General features: G+C 36.3%; 1 protein-coding gene across 1 annotated transcript in view; it reads left to right on the top strand.

Moving 5' to 3' along the window:
- REV3L (REV3 like, DNA directed polymerase zeta catalytic subunit) overlaps window positions 1–17,507 on the top strand; it is a 111,116-nt gene that overhangs the window by 39,612 nt on the left and 53,997 nt on the right. The window contains 4 exon segments of the mRNA XM_079298692.1: window positions 3,512–3,701; window positions 5,056–5,130; window positions 6,522–6,682; window positions 10,145–10,241. Coding sequence (XP_079154818.1) covers window positions 3,512–3,701; window positions 5,056–5,130; window positions 6,522–6,682; window positions 10,145–10,241 — 523 coding nt within the window.

Raw genomic sequence — 17,507 nt, 5'->3', positions numbered from 1 at the left:
TGCCTTTTTCCTATGTTATAGCAGTAAGCCATAGCAAGCAGACTTGTAGGTGTCTGTACTTTAATTAACAGTCTCCCTGTGTCATATTGGGACAGCAGATAATTCAGCCAGTGCAGACCTCATTCTTTTAGGTTCACGAAGAGGCCAGAGAATGAAAACATTTCAGTTGCCTGTCCCATCAGTGGGCTAATTTTATATCCAGAAATTCTGCAGAGAGCAGCCATATGCAGAATCCACTGTTGAGCACCACTTCCATCAATTCTACGGATGTGAAGATACTGATTCTACAGATACAAAAATAACATCATCTGGTCACTGTGAGTGGGCACTGTAGCAGTCAGTGCTGTTGTAGTGGTACAAATTTGTTTCTCTGTATCTCCAAACAGAATCAGAAGCATAAGATTAACATATTTAAACCATAAAACTCATTAACCTTTTCCCAAGCCAAGTTTTAATTAATGTAAATTGGCAGGTCTGTGTAGCCTGAAATCCTCAGTGGGTAAATCTTTTTTCTCTTTGTGGCTTTATTGGATAAAATCCACTAGAAGTTTAATGGCTTAGTGCAAACTATGATTGCTATTACTGGAGTCTGGGCTTCAAATTCAATACCATGGTATTTGGTGCATTTTGATGATTTAACCTAAATGATGGAAATACATGATTGTTCTTAACAGTTGGCATGGTGAGACTTGTAATAATGTTGATTTTAAGTAAAAATAGTAGTATAACCAAATATCACGATAAATAAATCAATACAATCAAGAATCAAAGTAAGTAGCTATGTAAACCCATGTAACTTGACAGCTGTTAGCCTAATAGGAGTCCTAGCTCAGCAGTAACTTGTTTGCTTTCTTGGCAGAATCCAAAATGAAAAGCAGCTCAGGGTGTGTGTTCTATAAGATTTCCCTGGAGTTAAGTGGTAATTTGACTCTGCTCAATCGAAAGCCATAGTGTTTACCATGGGGTTTTTTGCACATAAAGGGGAATACAGGGAAAGGGAACAGAAGGAAACTTTCTTTCTATGTGTTCTCTTTTTTATTCAACAATAAAATTACATTGTCTGTGCAGCAAGAACTATTACATAACAGCTTAACTTGAAAGGAACCTGAATTTAAGTACAGTAAGTTTAGACTGTGTCACTGTTCTGTTTATTCTGGTGCTTTGCAATTTTGTGCTATAAGGGGTCGTAAATTAACTATAACTCAGAATACTTGGACAACCATTAAAGCTAAGGAATTTTTTTAAAATATGAAAAAAATCATGCTTTTGAAAGGAGTCGATAGCTAGTAGAGCAAATAAAAAGTGTAAGGGCAAAAGAGATTCTGACTGACAAGGTCTAGGAAGCAAACACCTGAATTTATAAAATTCATGAGGGAATGGACATGTATATTTGTATATACAGAAATTCAGTCTATATTCCAATATCAGATTTAGCTTGGGGTGAGTTGGTTTGTTCACTTGTTTTTTTTAAGCTGCAGTGAGCATTCAGACAAATTACTTTGTGAAACAGTTTGCATTTCCCCCTGAACATGATCCTAGGATACATTTTGAAAAAATCAACAACAACAACCCACCCTTTTCAACTTAGCAACAAAAAAAATAATAAAGCCCCAAATTCAAATCCTCCCCAAGACCAATCAAACAAAATTGAATAAAGAAACTGTAGAACTTTAAACACTGTTAATTTTCTGATAATTATATCTGGATATGGGACTCCTTTAGTGAAAAATCAATCCTAAGTGCAGCCATCAGTATATACTCAGATTTGCTGGTAACTTGGTATAGAAAATAAATGGTTTGCTACCACTGCACAGTCCTCTCAGTTCACATGCTACTAATATATGACTTTTTCCACCTTAGGGATGAAGAAGTTTTCCGCCATATAAAGTGGTTACTGTCCTGTATTTTTCTTTTGAAAAACAACCCAAATCCTGTAGTTCTTCATTTCTTTAGTTTCCCCTTTCTCTTAATGTGTTATTGTTTGAAAAGCATGGTACATAAATAAGAATTTTATTTTCCTGAAATATTTTAAAGACATGGGCAGAATTCATAGATAATGACTTCAACATTATGAATGCATATATAGATTGTATTTCAACATTGATGAGGAGACATGGTGGAGCTGATTTGCAAGAAGAATAAAATTCACCTTAAAAAATGGACTTGCAGTACCATTTTTTGAGCAATTATTTTACTTCTAAACATAATTTGAACAGCAATGCATTTGATCCCAGTTTAAAAAAGGGGCAAAAAAAGCTATGCTGTAAGTGGGATTTTTTGGGCATGCTTTCACAGGTGTAAAAGATTTGCAGGCAGTCCTCAGCCTGAAGGTCTTGTTATTTCTGCACTTTAATGGACTTAAGCTGTCTTCACTGGGTGGCCACTGGGGTATGATTGAGTGTAAATACTTCAGGCAAACTCCACCAGCTGAGAAATAACCTCAGTTTGAAAGAGTGGACTTTTGGAAGTCTTTTCATTGGTCTTGTGGACCAGTGAAGTTGTGCTCCCTTTTAGTAACATTCATCTCCTGGGTGATGAAAGCACAGCCAGTTTTGCTGTCCTCATGCAGGGAGTTCATCCAAACAAAATGCAGAGGGATATGTGCTGCCTATCATTGTGGTGGTGGTTGTTAATCTGCAACACATGCTTACAGTATTTTTCTGTGAAAGTTTTTCTTTGGCCGGTGAGAAGTTATGAATTGTTTTGGGCACTGAAAAGGTGGCAGATGGATTCCTGCCTGCTTTGTTTCACTGTGGTGAGAAAAGAAGAGATAACATGCATTGCAGTTGAGACTAAGTATGTGGTGGGTTTGGGAGGTCCCAGTCCATATTACTGTACTGCCCTGCGTGAATGAGAAGCTCAGACTGTGGTCTAGCACAGAGGCTTTCAGGGTGTGTCCTTTCACTCTGCTCCTACTGCAGACTCACAGAAGCCAATGCTGGGAAGTAAGCATGTTCTTAGAAGTCTAGAGACTTGCATATACGGCAGAAATCTCTGAGAGATCCACAGATTTTAAAAGTTGAAAATTGCTTGTGGTTTTTTTTTCCACATCCCAACTTATGCCTTAATAGCGAGAATACTGAGTGGTCTCATAGGTGCTCTAGATGTTCTTTTTTATTTCTGAGAGGTTGTGTGATTGATAACTGAAAAATTTTCATAAAGGCTGAGAAATTGTTAAGCATCCAACATTTACTCAGTATGCAGTTATCCTTAGAGAGATGTTGTGTTATTACTATAAATAAAATTAATAATAGAGAATTCTGTTGCTACACAGGTGTAATCATGTGTATGTCATGTAACCACATCTGTTGTGTATTGATTTTGTCAATGAAGCAAGTTGAGAACTGCTCTACATTAGTACCTTTTGTTTGAAACACACCTGCATTTGCGTCATAAGTTTATCCTATCTACAGTATCTGAAAGTAATATGAAAAAATTCAGATGTAGCAACACTTAGAGGTAGAAAAAGTAGTCATTAGAGAATAAATGTTTACCTTTTTTTTTTTTTCAGGTCAGAAGACTTGTCTCCACTTGCATGGGATCTTTCCTTACCTCTATGTGCCGTATGATGGTTTTGGACAGCACCCAGAATGCTACCTTCGTCAAGTGGCATTCAGCATCGACAGGGCACTCAATGTGGCTTTAGGCAATCCATCTTCTACTGTTCAACATGTTTTCAAAGTATCATTAGTATCTGGAATGTAAGTATGACCTGTCAAGAGTTTTGGTTGTTTGTTTTGAATAGTTTTTTATGGTTGTACTATGTAGAAGCACTTTGGACTTGGGTGATTGTAGTGCAAATTCTTGTTCGTTCCTCACCTGTGTATGTACAGGGTGTACAACTTCTAAATAACTCTTCTCACTTGCCTTGACTTCAACATAGTTAGCAGGTTTTCCCAAAAAACCTTCTTAACACAACCGTTTTTTCCTAAATTGTATCCTGGTGTCTTATAACTTTGCAAAATCTGTTCTTAGCTTTTTCTGTCTCTGCTGATAGAGCAGTACTTTCCATGCAGCATTTTCTACCTCTCTGGATTATTCTAGGTTCCCTGAGACCAGACATGTCTTGCAGGAGTCTGATTCTAGGTGTCCTTTTTTTTTTTTTTTTTTTTGTTCATCTGAAATTGAGACTTTCAAGTCATGTTTATCTGTCTGATTCTTAGAGCAGCACAGGCCAGGAAGTAGAGGCTCTTAAAAATACATTTGGTATTAATCTATCAAGATGACCATTGTTTTTTATTTGGTGTACCTTTCTATATTGAATGTTAGCACTTTTAGTTAAGTTTTATTTAACTTGCATAACCAAGGGCTGGAAAATAAGTCAAATCATAATGAATAATAAGAAAATATCCTGTAAGAGCACACGTAATTGAGATACATGCATTCCATTTTTCATCTTCAAAACAATGTAAATGCTAATGGTGTTGTGCAACACTATGTTTTGTTTGCTTTTTTAATGCATTTCTGAAATGCATTCTTTCTAATTGTAAAATGTAGAAAGATAATATTTCTGTTCCCAGCCAATTTTGGTGGTTTCGAGATATTGTGAGTAACGTGGCTGCAATAACTTGTTTATATTTCCAGTCAGAACTTTCTGATGGTTTGTTGGTTTGGTTTTTTTTTACAGTAACAAAGGTCACCTACCAAATTTCTTGATGTTGATCTTTTTGTGAGAACTATGTAGGTTGTAGTATAGCTGTTCATCTCAATAATGAAAGCTGGGCAGAGTAAACTGTTGATAACAACCTTTACTTGAATAACTGAGAAAAGAACAAGTAGAAATTAGGAGAACCTGCCTGTTTTTCACCTCTCTTGCCTTAGAATTTCAGAACAGTCATTACTGAAAGCCAGCTGCTCAGTGCCTCAAAGCAGCATAAGAGTGCTTCAGGTATTTTGTTTGTTTGCATAAGAGACTATTGGGCCTAAATGAAATACAACTTCATCTTTAGCTGGGTAGATAGATGTGCTTATTTAATACTGATTATAGTAAAATGCCATTGAATAAATGCCATAGCATAACTGGTAAGCTTCTTGCTTTTATCTCTTTCTCTTCAGGCCTTTTTATGGTTACCATGAAAAGGAGAGACAGTTTATGAAGATTTATCTTTACAATCCTGCAATGGTAAAAAGGTAAGGATGTGGAAGTATGAAGTTCTGTCTGATTTCCTTATATCTTGAATTTAAAAGTCAGGTTTGAAACAAGATTCATCAGTAACTTAGCAAAATAAAAGCTCAAAAGTTATTGTCTCATGGTTTTCAAAACACTTGAAAATTTAGTATTTTAAAGCAGTAGAATATTAGGAAAGCAATACCAAAACATGATTTAGTTGTTCTGTGTTTACTGTAATTTGTGAACACTTAGACAAATTTGCATAGCTTACTTTTCCTGTAACTCCTAAGGAAAACAATGCAGCTGTCTGTCATATGGCTTCACTTCATCTGCTGTGAAGTAAATTTTGGTGGGTTTTAATTCCAGTAAAAAATGACCGAATTTAAAATTTACTTGGAAAACGGAATTGCTTTTGTTACTAAACAGGTTCTCTATTTCTCAGTAGGGTAATGTTCTTTTGTATGAAAGTGCTGTTAATTTCAATCTTACTGTCAAAGTAGCTGCAGTAAATTCAGGAATAAATAAGGAGGAATTATTTCCCTTGAGTGTGTGCTATTACATAGTGTAACATTTTTAAAAAGGTCCAATACATGATCATAAGACAGGATTGTCTGATTTTTCTTCTAGGCATCTGAAATTTTGCACTTTTTAAGATTTCTGTATTAATGTATGACAGGACAGTTGTTTTAAAATTTGGAGCTTCTCACATTTGAATTGCTCCTATCCCCCAAATAAGGACTGACACTTTACGTAAATTTCATTTTTAATCCCAGTTTGTTACACTTAGAAATGCTTTGTGCTTTTCTTTGTTGTGTAGTTGCATACTGTTAATTTGAGATAAACTTACTGGTTTATAATTGTCAAAATACTTGCAGTTATTTTTTAATATGTAGATGTTTAAAAGAGGATTTGTCCTTCTATAGAGTTTTAAAATACTGCTTCTGATTATACAGTGTGTATAATGATTCTGCTGATTATACAGTGTGCTTGAAAATCATGGAGGACATTATATGTGTCATATATATCATACATATGTGAATGAGAACTAGACTGTCAAAATTACTACTGTTGTGTAGGCATACAGCTGCCACAGTTGTTCTGTTGAAGGATTTCCATGGCCTATAGTGGCTTTTGGATCACTTGCAGGAATAGAATATTGTAGGATGTTTTTTCAGAGAGCTTCATGGTTTTTAAGCTGAAGGATTCAAGTCTGCTTTGCATCTGACACGCAAATACTGTATCATTAGCAGAGATCATTTTTGGTCATCTCTTATTGTGAAAACACAGTTCTTAAGTTAAAAATATATCTAAGGCAAAATTTAAAATGTCTAAGTATTCTATATTTTGTTAAAGTTAAATATCAATATTGTTGTACTGAAATAATTTATTTATGTCTTAATTTGTCTTTTAGAGTTTGTGAGCTTCTGCAAGGTGGAGCCATAATGAACAAATCTTACCAGCCTCATGAAGCCCATATTCCCTACCTCCTCCAACTCTTTATAGACTACAATTTATATGGAATGAATTTAATAAACCTGGCTGCTGTCAAATTCAGAAAGGCAAGGAGAAAAAGTAAGATGTTTATTTCTTAAGACCAAATAATTCTTTTGAAGGCTAAAAACTACCATTTTGAACAAGATATCTCTAGCTGTCAGGCTCTTGCTTTATTTTGGCTGAATGAGTATCATGTTGTTTCCCTAAAGTTTGCTTTCTATGTCAAAACAAAGGCCATATGTAGCTTTTTTTCCTTTTTATGCCTCTGTGTGGGGACTGAGGAAGAGCCTGCTTCCTGAAGTGAGATGCTGTATGTCTCACGTGCTCTGTCAGCAGTGCAGCTGTGACTGTTTCACGAGATGACCACACCTCTTTTCTAGAAGATGAAAAATTGTTGATATTTAGTTGAAGAATGGACATGAAAGATGGCATAATAATACTGTTGTTTTTTTATGGTTTTGATTCTTACATAAATTCAAGTTCTTTTTTGTTGCAGTAGTGTCTTTACGAAATTACGGCAAATTATTTTGCTCTGATGACAGTGTTCTCAATTAAAATGCTTATGTTTGTGCTAAAGTCATTTGCTGCAAAGTAAAATTTGAATTATAGTGTGTGAGCACAGGAGGCATTTAAAAAAATTGGCATTTTGAATGTGTACACTGACATAAAAATTAAGTTTGGGGAAAACATCCCTAATTCTTCTAAATTCTTCATTATAAAGGAGAGATAACAGTAGGAAAAGTATGCCTTTGTTAAGTACCATTTAGTAAAATAAGTATTGTTTACTTAAATCATAATTATACCTACAGCTAAAGCAAAAGTTGAAAGGAATGGTGAAATACCTTCCTGTAAAAAAGCCGAGCAATAATCATGGTGAATTTCCTCCCTATTTTTATGCATGTATATTCAGACAGCAGTAGAATAGCCCATGGAGTTTCATAACTAAATCTTGTTTAAAGAAAAATACTCTTTTTGTACTGAACAATAGGCTGCATGTTTTTGTTGGTGTCAGAACTGTAGGAAGGCAAAAGCTCTGCCATGGACAGAGCATCTTCAGGATTTTCAGTCTTGAGGAAGTATAGTCAGGTACCTTTAGTCTTCCAAAGATTCAGATCAGCCTTCTGGAAACGTGCAATGTGATTGTATCAAATGTTCCTTCCATTCTTTTTCCATACTATTTTTTTTCTCTCTTTCAGATGATAGATGAAAAATTAACTGTTTATATTCTCCTTCATCATTTATTTAAGGATGAGAGACCTAAGTTTTGAATGGATACAAGGGGGTGAAAAAGGAGCATGGGGCTGAGTCCAGTAGACTTTTACTATTCTTTTAGGGATGAATCCAGCAAAACAAAAGGAAAAAAAATTACGCTACCTTGTCTGGCTTGATCAGATAGTGGCTGCAGTGCTCCTAGGAAGGTTCATTCTGCTTTGCATGGCTCCACATCACACATACATCAGTAGCCTGCCTCAGTGTGTTGGAGTCCCCAGGCACAGATCACTGCCTATTGCTCCTGGCACAGCCGAGTGACAAATGGCTTGTCCCTGGTGCAGCACTGCTGTCAGGAGCCTGTCTTGTACAGCAACCCTCTGACTCAGCTGTTGGAGTGGTGTGGGAGGCACAGCCTCTGCTTTCTCCTGACACACTTCACCTGCCTGTTCCTCAGCCTCTGTGTTGTGGAAGTGTGCATTCCTTTCAGTCAGGTATAGCTGTGTCACACAGGCTAGGCCAAACATTGATTCTTAGACAGCAGTAAAAGCCTTTGCCAAAAGATGTGCAGCAAATACTTCTCTTCCTTCCCTTGCAGGTGATGGTATGAGTCTGGCAAATGAATATGTTTGTTTGTGTTAGCAAGCAGCCTCGGGAGCCTGTTCATAGTGGTATTTTTCTCACTGACACAAGCTGATCTTTTTGAAGGCTGAAGGAGGTCAGCATGCAGATTTCTAGTAGCAGGAATGTTCTGCTTTCATCAGTTTGTATCAGAAGGTGCAGCAGTTCATTTTCTCAAGTCCTTGTCTTTATGGTCTGTGAAGAAGACTGCCTGTTCATTCATGTACCACATACCACTGTAACTGTTTGCAAAACTTTTCAGTAGCTGAATCTGCTTCTGTAATATGACTCTGAAAGACCTCGATGTGTCATTGCTATATGTCTTTAAAGGTCTTTCCAACAAGATAAGAGGAATGTTGAGTGTCTTTAAATTCCTATCCCTATGATTAACTTTACTGAAGAAACAAACTGATGCAAGAATTTGAGCCTTGATTTTTAGAAGTATATGAAAGCAGCAATGATAGGGAATAAGAAAGGGAATAATGCACTGAAGCTGCTGTGATGTGGTATTTGAAATGCATATTATTTTTTAAAATAATAGTATATATTTTACCAGTTATCCTATAATCTTGCAGAGCTGCTGTGAGATACATTTAAGTTGCAGATGAATAATAACAAGAGATGTTTCCATGCATAGTCAGCTTACATTTTAATATGGAGAATTAGGTGATGTGCCACTCAGTAAAAACATGGCAGTGTTTCTTCCTGGACTAGCTGCACAGGACAAGTAGTAAAATTCACATTGACAAGACTATTACAAAATTTATAGAATAAAAATACATGTTCTATAAAATATTTAATTACTAATTACTCTGACAATCTAGTTAATTGGTGTAACTTTAACAAATGCAGAATTTGCTATGGCTGAAAAATAAATACCAGAAAACTGCTAGTGCATTACACCAACCTGGCTGAGAAAATTCAAGGTTTGATCTGGTCTTTCAGGTAGAAGTGGGAGACTGGGTAATTTTCAAGGTCTTCTCCCATTCTACCTCCCTCTGATTCCATTCCTGAGCCTTTTTCTTTATTGTGCCACCATCTTATGTATATTGTATTTCATTTCTCTGAAGACTGAGGGTTCAGTCATCAAGGGAGGTAGGAATTCTTCAGAGAGGACTTCACCAGCATGACTTTGGAGCACACTTCCTTACACAGAGACCTTTGAGCAAACCTAGTGTTTTCTTTATTTGTAGATCAGACAACGTCTGCCTTCATTGCAAGTTTCTACTTACTGCTACTACCATTGTATCTGGAATATATTGTATATTCCCTTCTAGCTCACAAATAAGGAAAAGTGTGAAGCAGAATTTAGTGTTTTCTTTGGCTTCTAATTTTCATTGGGATTTGAGCTGTGGACCCACTAAATTCTGAAGTTTACATCAGACTCTGTGATTTATTTTCAAATTTTTGTACATAGGCGAAGATGGAATTTAGGGTAAGATATGATTAGAGTGCAACAAATGTAGTTCAAATAATGTCAGTGTGTTGGTAGTGTATTTTTCTTCTTACATGTGTCTACATGTTAGAAAGAAAATTAGATTATTTATGTGGTTGCATAGTTAATGGGTAAAGATGCCATGCAGTGCTATTTGTACTTTAGGAGCAGGTGGACTGGTAATATTAAATAATAAATGCTGTTATATACTGACATACTTGTAAAAACTATTGCCACAGAAATTAATTAATTTCTCATTCTGCTTTTTTCCTTAGGTGATACATCAGGTGTAAGTAAACATCATAGAACTCATTTGCCAGAAAATTCAAGCAATGTATCTTTCATTGAATGGGAAGAAGATGAAATACCAAGGTCAGCATCTCAGGTTTTCTGTTGTATGCTGTATTATGTTGTACTTCTGTTGTATGTTCCTATATATATCAGCTTGCATGTAATACAGAGTTCAGTCTCTCATTTAAAGGACCTTTATGTGTTTTATGTATTTTTCTAAAGAAGTGATTATGTGACACAAATTATCATTATTTAGTTTCTCTGTATAGTCTTGGTCACGTGATGGTTTGTGGTTTAAAAAATCCAGTGGGGAAATAATGGGCAAAATTCAACTTTCTGGATTTTGGAATGATGACTTTGATGAAAAGTTAAAAGCAAGCTTAATAGTTACAGAGAATATTTACATATCAGTTCACAGATTGTGTTTTTGTAATCATCCTTAACTAATGTGACCTCACTGATTTAGAATTCTGTGTTCAGTTTTGGGCCCCTCACTACAAGAAGCACTTTGGGGGACTAGAGTGAGTCCAGAGAAGGGCCACAGAGCTGGTAGAGGATCTGGAGCACAGGTCCTATGAGCAGTGACTGAGAGAGCTGAGGGTGTTTAGCCTGGAGAAAAGGAGGCTCAGGGGTGACCTTATTGTCCTCTATAATTGCCTGAAAGGAGGTTTTAGGCAGGTGAGGGTCAGTCTTTTCTCCCAGGTAACAAGTGGGAGGACAAAATAAAATGGCCTGATAAAAGGGGAGTAATAAATTATTGTAATAATAAACAATAAGTAAAATAATTTACATTCATTTACAATAATAAACAATAATTGCAATAATAAACCATTAAAGTGCCAGGGGAGGTTTAGATTGAATATTAGTTTCTTCACTGAAGAGATGGTCAGGTATTGGAATAGACTGCCCAGGAAGTGGTGGAATCTCCTGGAAGTTCAAAAAGTACATGGATGTGGTGCTTGCAGGACATGGCTTAGCACTGCTAGATTAATAGTTGGATGTGATGATCTTAGAGGACTTCTTCAACCCTAATGTGTCTGTGATTCTGTGTACAGTGTGTTATCAGCATTTCAGTTTGTTTTTCAAATGGTACCTACATAATAACCTCAGCTTAGAATTTTCATCTCTCTCCCATGCTTTTCCTTTTTTTCCTAGGCATTTCCTACTCTACAGTTTGTAATTTGTAATCATTTTACTTCCATAAGAAAACGAAGTATTTCTGGGGGGTTTGTGGCCAGAGTTGGGGAGGGGAGAGAAACTCACAGTATCTGAAGCTACTTTGATTTGCAGTTTATTCTGTAAAGAAGGAGCAGCAAGTTCATTCTTTAAGCTGTTTGCTTACACTTGGCAGGTCCTTCTGTCATCTAATAATCTTCTCAGTCTTTAGGTGGATCATGTCATTCTTCTCTGAAGACCTTGCTGGGCTCAATATGCCACACTTCTGCTAGTGTTATATACTGGGACAATTAGTTTCCCCAGTAGAAAGTGTGTGCATTAAACCATACTTCAGGTTTTTCTAGCATGCAAAAAACCTGAGCTTGTGTTGATTACATTATTACTGCTTTAAGGGGATTTTGTTACAGCATTCAACTGATGTTTGTATTGCAGTTTTACCTCTGGTTCCTTTATGTGCAGTTGTTCTTGGGCTGTTTCTTTTTTTTGGCTGCATATTTCATTCACAGTCCATTTCAACTTTATTTGGCTTGGTTTCACAAGCCAGCTTACTTAAACATTAAAGGCTGGATCATAAGTTAGACCAGGATTATCTGATGTTACTTTATACAGATCTGGGGAGGGCCGATAAAAAGGAAGCAAAGTAGTGATTCCTGGCTGTCAAAGCTGGGAGGGATGAGCTCAGCAGAGCAGGAGCCAAGGATGCATCCTCATGGCTGTAATCACAGGTCTTCTTTCCTCCTTCCACACTTCCATGTATACAGCCAGGGCAGCAGCACCTCACTCGTGCCAGTCCTTCTCCAGCACTCACATATGTTCCAGAAGTGGGACATTAACAATTATGGGAAAAATACCAAGACTGTCCATTTTCCTGGGATTTGTTTGCTGTACTTCTGCCAGCAGGAATTTATTTCTTGCACATAAAGCCTGAATGCTACATAACATACCACACAAATTCTCTGTGCACCATATGCAATGATAGTGGTAGTTCCCAATACATTTTACAGTTTCATTTATCATGCCAATTTGGCTTCTGAACATTTTAGATTTATTAGTACAAGATGTTTCTCTTCGCTCTTTTTCCAATTGAGAATCTTCTGTTTGGACTTCATTATAAGTTCCTATAGGATCTTTCATCTCATTTTTAAATTTTAAAATCTAAACTTGGACATCCTGTTTCTATTCTTCTTCTGAGTTATCCTACTTTTGGTTTCTGATACTATGAAATGTCTGGTCATGTATCCAGCATGTCTGCTGGCTTGCCTTATCAGCATATTTCATTACTACACTGCTGTATTAATGAGTTGTGAAGTAACTGGTCTATATTCAGTTCTACACATTCTGTATCGATGCTCTGTCCCTTTTATATAACCAAATAGCTCTTTAAATCCTTCAATAAATTAGGAACTCATTTATGATTCCTGCAACTGAAATTGTTTACATTTGATACTGTGTTAAACATTCTTCTGTCTAGAAAATTAAATTTATATTGAGGGTGTTCTAGCATGACTGTCTTCCCCATGCTGTAGGACATACATGCCATAGCAAAGAACAAACGTAAACTTTTCCAGTCCTGATTTTACTCTGTTCTGTATCTACACAAAATTATTTGCCTGTTAAAATTTCTCCTGCTTTATTTGTGGGAGTCATCAGTTAAAACAGTGTTATTGTGATCAAACTCATACTGCAGTGCCAATTTCATATTCTCTTCCTACTTCATTTCCTTTCAAATTCTGAAAATTTGCTTCTAGGTTAGCTTAATGGATCTGAAATTGTATGATCAGCCTTACTGAGGGTGAATCTGACCTAAATAGTATAAGATACCTATCCAAGGAAATACTTTTAATTGTGCCTGAAATTACTGTGACTCAGCTGTTTCTGATTCTGCAGTCTACAGCATTACTCAATAGCTGTAAAGCTGCCTTTCTTCCTTTATTTCTCTTTTCTTAACAAAGTATGTTCTGTATTCCCAGCATACTTACTTACATATCAACAGCTGTGTTCATTTCTAGTTTCATGTGCAATACCTTCACAGTCCTCTCACTTTATTATCCAGCCCTCTTCAAGTTCTGTCCAGTTCAAGTTGAGATAGATATATAACTGTTTTGTGAATTGTTTAGCAAAATTTTTTTACTTGCTGTAATCTTACCACTTGACTGCTATTTAAGAATACATTTTAGAGATAGTCCAACATGTATCTGCCAATTCCTTGTTGTAAGTGGCAGTTAACAAGTTCTCTTGTTTAACCAAGCAGTGCCAGTGATTGGACATTTCTTGACTTTGGAACACAGTATATCACCTTAAATACAATTCTGGATACGTGGAAGGTACTATGCAAAATTTAAAAGTCACATGTGTAACATGAGCAGCATTTTGCATGAGTAAATGTTGGTGATGGTTCCTTATTTCAAAAAATGTTTGAGTACTATGCCAAAGTTTCTTGGTGACTGAACTCTCTCTTTCATGCTAGAGAGCACCCTGCTACTTGGCCACTTACCAAGAACAGCATTCAACCCAGCCATGGGTTCTTCTGGTTGCAACCCAGTCTTGCTCCTGGTAAATCTCCAAATTATTGACTTGCTGCTATGATAAGTGCACTTTATTGAGCCAGAGACACTTAAAATGTAATTCTAGAGTGATTCTGTTATCAAGTAGACAAATGTCCAAAATCTCTAGTGCCCAGGAATCTCTGATGTTGTAAGACTTTTAGGTATAATACTTGCTAGTATTATTGCACTGAAATCTGCAAGGCCTAACCTGAAAGATGGAGCAGTCACTTGAATCTGGTAGTGCTAATCCAACAGTTTTTGACATCAGGAGTTCTGGACATGGGACGCATTTTGTTATCCCACTCAGGCAGCTGATAATAAATGATAAAACACTTCTGTGAGTTCCATTGAGAAAACTTTGTTTTAAACATCAGGCTTACAGTATCTGCCAGTCTAGTCTACCACTTGGACATGATGTGTTAAAAGAAGAATGATTGGTAGACTGCTTTTGAGAATCACTTTCTTTTTTTGAATCCTAGATTTGCTATTAGATGCTAGTTTAAATGGAAGTGGAGAGATTTGACAAATAACACTTCTGCACAGTCTAGCAGATATGTAATATTGCAGATTTTTGCTAGGTTTGTGACTGTCATAATTGCTTTTCTCGCTTGTCAGATTGTGCATGTTTTTATTTAGCTATTTGATTTTTTAATATAATGTGCACGTTATTTAAGTCACTTGAACATCCTGAAAACAAGGGCATGTTTTCTTGCCATGAACAGAGTATGGAAAATTATTATGTCAAATTTTAGAGTGCTTATCAGCGCAGTTGAGTAACACCTTTCAGATTCTCCATGGAGTTAGTTTTTGTCCCTTGTGCTCAGTTTAACATTACAAATACCTCACATGGTGGCCATTACACAACTTGTTTCCTTTGGCTTTCATGAATATTGGTGAATTAAGATACTGACACCTTGTTGATTATTCTTCAGGGTTTTTAAGGGCTTTGATCTATCTAGCTGTATGTAGTGAGCACTTTTTTAAAAAAAGTGTTTGCTGTAGCTTTAATTAATTGCCTCAATGTCTGATAAGCTAAACATTGGTAGTTTCTTTGAGCACAAGTGTCATCCTAAACTATAGTTTTTATATCAGTGGATAGTGTGAACTATCTTCAAAAATAAGGACCATTTTCTCTCTTCTCAAAATAATATATTTGGAGTTTTTAATACTTTTAATAAAATGTAATTTTTTTTTTATTGCAGTTTTTCACCTAGTGTGTAAAGGGAATTTAAAATTAACTGGTAATACTATCCCAAATAGCCTAGCCATGGCAATTCAGTGTTGTGCAACCCTGATTTATCTTGGTTCTTCAGAGAGTAAATTTTTGTTCTCCTGCAGTTGGGTTGCTTCTACACTACTTCACTTAACCTTGTTTTTCATATATCTGTATTACAAGTTTTATCTTGTGAACAATTCTCCTTATATTTCTTCTTACAAAATGAAACACAGATGCTGTGAAAAGCTTTGCCTGGGACTTGCTAATTCATCTTTTCTGACCTTGTTCTAATACAGATATTCTCAAGTCATGGTTTCAGCATTACCTAAACCACTACTTTTCTTAGCAAAACTGATGCATGCAATGTGAGGCAGATGATTAGTCTGTTGAATAAAGCAATCTGTATTGAACAGGCCACTTCTGAATATCTTCCAAGACATTACAACTGCTAATGACATGAAATAGTTCGTATTTTCAGTTAACTACAGCAGGGAGACCAGATATGTTCTGTCTTCATCATGATGTCTTCTCACCTGCTAAAAACAGCACTGCAGCTGCTGGGGAAATGTGTGTTGATCAGGGAGAATGAGAAATATGGTTATTTTGTGTATTTTCCTGATATGTTGCACACATTTGTTTTAGGTGAGTGAAAGCACCAAACCTAGCAGCTGCCAAGCTATTGCCAATACTCAGATGAAGCAGTTCCCAGAGCAGCATGTTTTGGAACATATTTGACATTTAACTGTGTTTAATAATGCTACTTCAGGACACTTTGTACTCCCCCCTCACCACCTCATGGTTTTGTTTTAATCAACATAAATTAAAATGTTAGAAAGGCCAGTTAAAGCTGCTCTGCTTTCATACGCCCTTCAAGGGTTTTCCTGAAGTGGGCGCAAATGACTTTTTGGCTTTTGTGGCTTACATGAATTTTGCAGAAGCTTGTGGTGCTACTGCCACAACTTCATCTAGTGTGAGTGTTGAGCACTTCACCTTGACAAGGATGTTCAATGCCCAGCTAATGAACCAGTTCTATTGGCAAGACATTTCTTCAAGTATGGTGAAGAATTTACTGTGTGTCAGGTGTCTTTATGAGCTTCCACATAAATCTTTAGAGTGCACAGTTTTGATAGCCAGCCCTGCCTTCATCATGAGTGTTAATGACAGCTATAAGGATAAATCCTAGATTTGTTTTAGAAAAGGCCTGTTATTAGCTCAGGGTTTTTAATTGTAATAGTATGCCATGAAATTGAAATACTGTAGTTTTTGACAGAAAGGCTCCTCATATCTATTTGATTTAGAGCTTGGGCAAAATGAGCTAACTCTTTTCCTTCTACTTGCTCAGATTGTTTGAATGAGTTGCAGACAAAGAACATGCTTCAAATTAATATAACTATGGAAAAATACTTAAGTACATTAAAATCTACCAGTTTGTTTTCAATCAGTGATGTTGAATTTAGTGTTATTTTTATATGAGAAATTCATATTACAGTTTCCTATAAGTAAGAAATTTGGTTACTTGAGAAGGTCTCGGCCAATTTTGTCTTTGGTCTTGATCAGTTCTCAAATCACTGACCATACTCTTGATGGAGATGTAGAAAATCAAGACATGACACTATTGTGTTTTTTGGGTTTTTTTTACAAAACATCCTAACTGAATGAAGGGAAAACAATAGAAAGCCATCATTGTCAGAGGAAAAGCAAAAGCTTTTAATGGTTTTAGTCATCAAACAAACTGTTCAGAAGTAGGTCGCTAAAACACATTTTTTTTCTTAAACTTTTCAAAAGCTTTCCTTCTTTCTCCCCAACCCCCATTAGCTTTGGGGTTTTTTACTGTATTTTAGAAGAGGAAATAAGTGAAAGTGGAAAGCTCAGATCTTTGATTTTGTATCCTCCAGACAAGTCAAGGCAAGTCTTTACCACATTTCTGATATCACTGACCATCCTGTATCATAGTCTATTTTTGCTTGTTCCTAGAAGTGCTTTTGATTTTGTAAAAGCAGCTGGCAATTCTTGCAACCTCTTCCCTCAGTCTCGTTTCCCAGTGATCTTGCAGTTGTTTCTAACTGTAGGATTAAAATACGAGTTTCAGCTTGCCTGCAATCCCTGTTGCCCACTGTGCAGGCAAAACTCTGAATCCTTTGATGAATGAACACCCAAAGTGTGTGACATGAAAAGTATGCATTTTGAGCATATTGTGGGTTTGTTTCTCAGCTGATAGCATGACTGGGAACGGAAGGATGTGGTGGCAATGGATTGTCTTTAAAAGTGTGCCTAGAATCGTAAAATAGTTTGGGTTCAAAGAGACCTTTAAATGTCATCTACTCCAGCCCTCCTGCAATGAACAGTAATGTCTTCAACTAGATCAGGTTTCTCAGAGCCCTGTAACCTGGCATTGAATGTTTTCAGAGA

This window comes from Erithacus rubecula (assembly GCF_903797595.1).
Source record: "Erithacus rubecula genome assembly, chromosome: 2".
NCBI classification, from domain to species: Eukaryota; Metazoa; Chordata; class Aves; order Passeriformes; family Muscicapidae; genus Erithacus; species Erithacus rubecula.
This window is presented reverse-complemented; position numbering and strand designations above follow the sequence as displayed.